This window comes from Cornus florida, unplaced genomic scaffold (genome assembly GCF_030987335.1).
Source record: "Cornus florida cultivar Cherokee Brave unplaced genomic scaffold, ASM3098733v1 CherokeeBrave_3.0.0_Hap2_Chr07, whole genome shotgun sequence".
Classification (NCBI taxonomy): domain Eukaryota; kingdom Viridiplantae; phylum Streptophyta; class Magnoliopsida; order Cornales; family Cornaceae; genus Cornus; species Cornus florida.
In genome coordinates this window covers 8124463-8127630 of record NW_026775577.1, presented here as the reverse complement: position 1 = coordinate 8127630, position 3168 = coordinate 8124463, and the positions used below count along the sequence as shown (strand labels likewise).

General features: G+C 45.3%; 1 protein-coding gene across 1 annotated transcript; it reads left to right on the top strand.

The window, feature by feature from the left end:
- LOC132316197 (uncharacterized) lies at positions 1 to 891 on the top strand. The gene has a single exon (XM_059814708.1). It carries the CDS (start codon positions 1 to 3, stop codon positions 889 to 891), a length of 891 nt encoding a protein of 296 aa, XP_059670691.1.
- Positions 892 to 3168: the final 2277 nt, after the last annotated feature.

Below are 3168 nucleotides of genomic sequence, written 5' to 3'. Positions count from 1 at the left end.
ATGTCGAATGGAGGATCTTCAACGGATCAACAGATGGAGTTGATGCAGAAGATGCGTGAAGAATTTCTACACCAGTTTGATATACTTCGTCAGGCAAACGAAGCAAGCGTGGCACAGATCACCTTGCTTCAACAGCAAAATAACACTCTGCAAGCGGCGATGGCTCAGTTGGCAGCACCGCCACCAGTGGGTGACACGCTGGCACCCCCTAGTCAGAATGTTCCTCCAATTACCGGACTTCTGCCCAATGGGGCTCCACCTAATGGGGCACGACCCAATGAGGCCCAGCCGAATAAGGTTCAGCAACAACGTAGGGTAAGATCCGAGGCTGCGGCTTCGGATAACGTCCCCCATCGCACACAAGACAAGCAAGTCGAATCCAGCCATAAGCTCACGGTGTGGTCCAATGAAATCCCAGATGGTGCAGGAGTTCAGGATGCCTTTGATGAGAAAAGACTCCTGAAGATTCAAACACCTGCCGAGATGGCTAGAGAATACAAAAATTCCTTGGTAAAAACTCCTTTCACTGACGATGTGTATCTGGTAGAGAGGCCTAAGAGGTTTACCATGCCTTCTTTCACCCAGTTTGATGGAACGGGGGATCCATCTCGGCACTTAGATCATTACGCTCAAAAGATGGCTCTGGATGATCGTAATGACCATTGGATGTGTAGAGTTTTTCCTACCAGTTTAACAGGAGCAGCACTAGAATGGTTCAGGAATCGACCGCATAAGTCCATCCCGGATTATGTAACTCTGTGCACCATGTTCCTGGCACAGTATTGCGGGAATAAGAAGCAAAAGAAGAGCATTGCCAGCCTCTTCACCATGAGACAAAAGAAGGGGGAAACATTACAGGATTTCTTATCAAGATTCAACATGGAAGCCTAAGAAATAGGAGACTATCATCCTGCAACGGCTATAGAGACATTTAAACTTGCGATGATTCAGGGGACGAAGTTCCACACTTCCTTAGTCAAGTACTCTCCTCCCGACATGCAGACTCTCAATGCTAGGGCTCAGATCTACATTCGGCTCGAGGAAAATATAGCCCACCGAGCGTAGCACGGCACCCTCGTGACGGTGGAAAACAAGCCTCGAGAAAGAATTCCAACTCCAAAGATTTAGAAAAGCCAACGTTCCTTGACGCCAATCACCCAGGCATTTGAAAAGAAGCAAAGGGTAGAGGAAGGATTTACACCCTCCGAACTACTTTGGCTCAGTTTTTTCAAGAGAATAAGATGAGGTTCACAACTCCGCAGCCAATAAAATAACCCCTGGAGCAAAGGGACAAAAGCAAGCATTACGCCTATCATCGAGATTATGGGCATTCAACCAATGATTGCAGATCCCTCAGGCGACAGGTGCAGAATATGATCGCCAGGGGTGAGTTGGCAGACTACCTCATGACAAAGGAGTATGCAAAGCCCCGCGAGATCTATCCCCGCAAGGTAGAAGGTACGCAAGTAAAAGTTATTCATGCAATACATCGCAGGTCTGAAGATGATCAAGAGTCCGAGGGGGTATACAGATCCAGACTAAGGGCAACCCACAAGATCAGGAAGATAACCTCAGTCAATGCAATCGCTTTGGGTAGCATTAGTATTGGATTCGGAGATGGCGACCTATCCCGAGTTCAATGCCCCCATAAGGATCCATTGGTCATCAGTCTTTTAGTGGCCAATTGTATGATCAGGAGGGTTTTGATAGATCCAGGAAGTAGCGCCAACATAATCACAAAGACGATCTTTGAGCAGCTGGAGATCCCGTCATCATCTATTCGACCTACCTCCTGCCCGTTGATGGGATTTGATGGCACGAAAGTAGATCCCCTTGGAGTAATAGACTTATCTGTAACCGCGGCGAAGAGGACTCTAAAGGAGAACTTTGTTTTAACAGATATCCATCCTTCTTATAATCTCATCATGGGAAGAGGCTGGATACATCGGATGAGAGGAGTTCCGTCCATCCTTCACCAGGTGATGCGGTGCATATCTCCGGACAGGAAAGAAGTAATTAATCTGTGGGGCGATCAAGTCACAGAGAAGGAATGCTATATGTTGACGCAAGTTGAAGCAAAGAAGGTGTCTACTCGGCAACAGCCAAGTGTGGCTTCCAAAACTGTACCCAAATAGCAATTACAAAGCCCTCTACCTAAGTACCTTAAGGTAGAGGAGCAAATACAGACCCCTCTACCTAAGTAGCTTAAGGTAGAAGAGCAATTACAGAGCCCTCTACCTAAGTACCTTAAGGTAGAGGAGGAGGAGGAAATTGCGAAGCCCACCGAGGAAACCCTAGAAGCAGTGGAGGTTATCCTCGGTGACCCTCAGAAGGTTACTTATTTAGGCTCTTCTTCCACGTCCGAAGAAAAGGAGGCATTGATTGATGTTATCTGGAGCAATGCAGATGCCTTTGCGTGGGATCACTCGGATATGGTAGGGATCGATCCCTTAGTTTCCTGCCATAGTCTGAAGGTGGATCCGGAGTTCGAACCGGTTAAGCAGGAACACCGAAGGTTTGCCCCTGAACGCAATCACATTATAGCTGAAGAAGTGAGCAAATTGTTATAAGCAGGTTTCATTCGAGAAGTCCAATATCCACAGTGGCTGTCAAACGTGGTAGTCGTACAAAAGAAGAATGGAAAATGGAGGGTTTGTGTAGACTATACCAACCTCAACAAAGCTTGCCCGAAAGATAGCTTCCCTCTGCCCAAGATAGACCAGATGGTTGATGCTACCACCGGCTACGAGAGGCTGACATTCCTAGATGCATACTCGGGATACAATCAAATTCCTATGAACCCCGAAGATGAAGAAAAAACGGCTTTTATTACAGAAAAGGGGACTTATTGTTACAAGGTCATGCCCTTCGGACTGAAGAATGCTGGAGCTACTTATCAACGCCTTGTTAACAAGATATTCGATAATCTACTGGGAAAGACAGTTGAAGCATATATAGATGACATGGTGGTTAAAAGTGTGAAGAGACAAGATGTAATACCCCTAATTTTAAAAGGATAGTCCTGGCATTTATTTAATTGTTTAATCTTTTATTTAAATTGTTTAATTGCGTGTTATTCTCTTAATTGGTTATTTTAATTGTGTGTTTCTTCCATGGTTATTTAATTTTTTTTTTAATTGATTAAATTGTTTGGTTTTTCTTTTATTA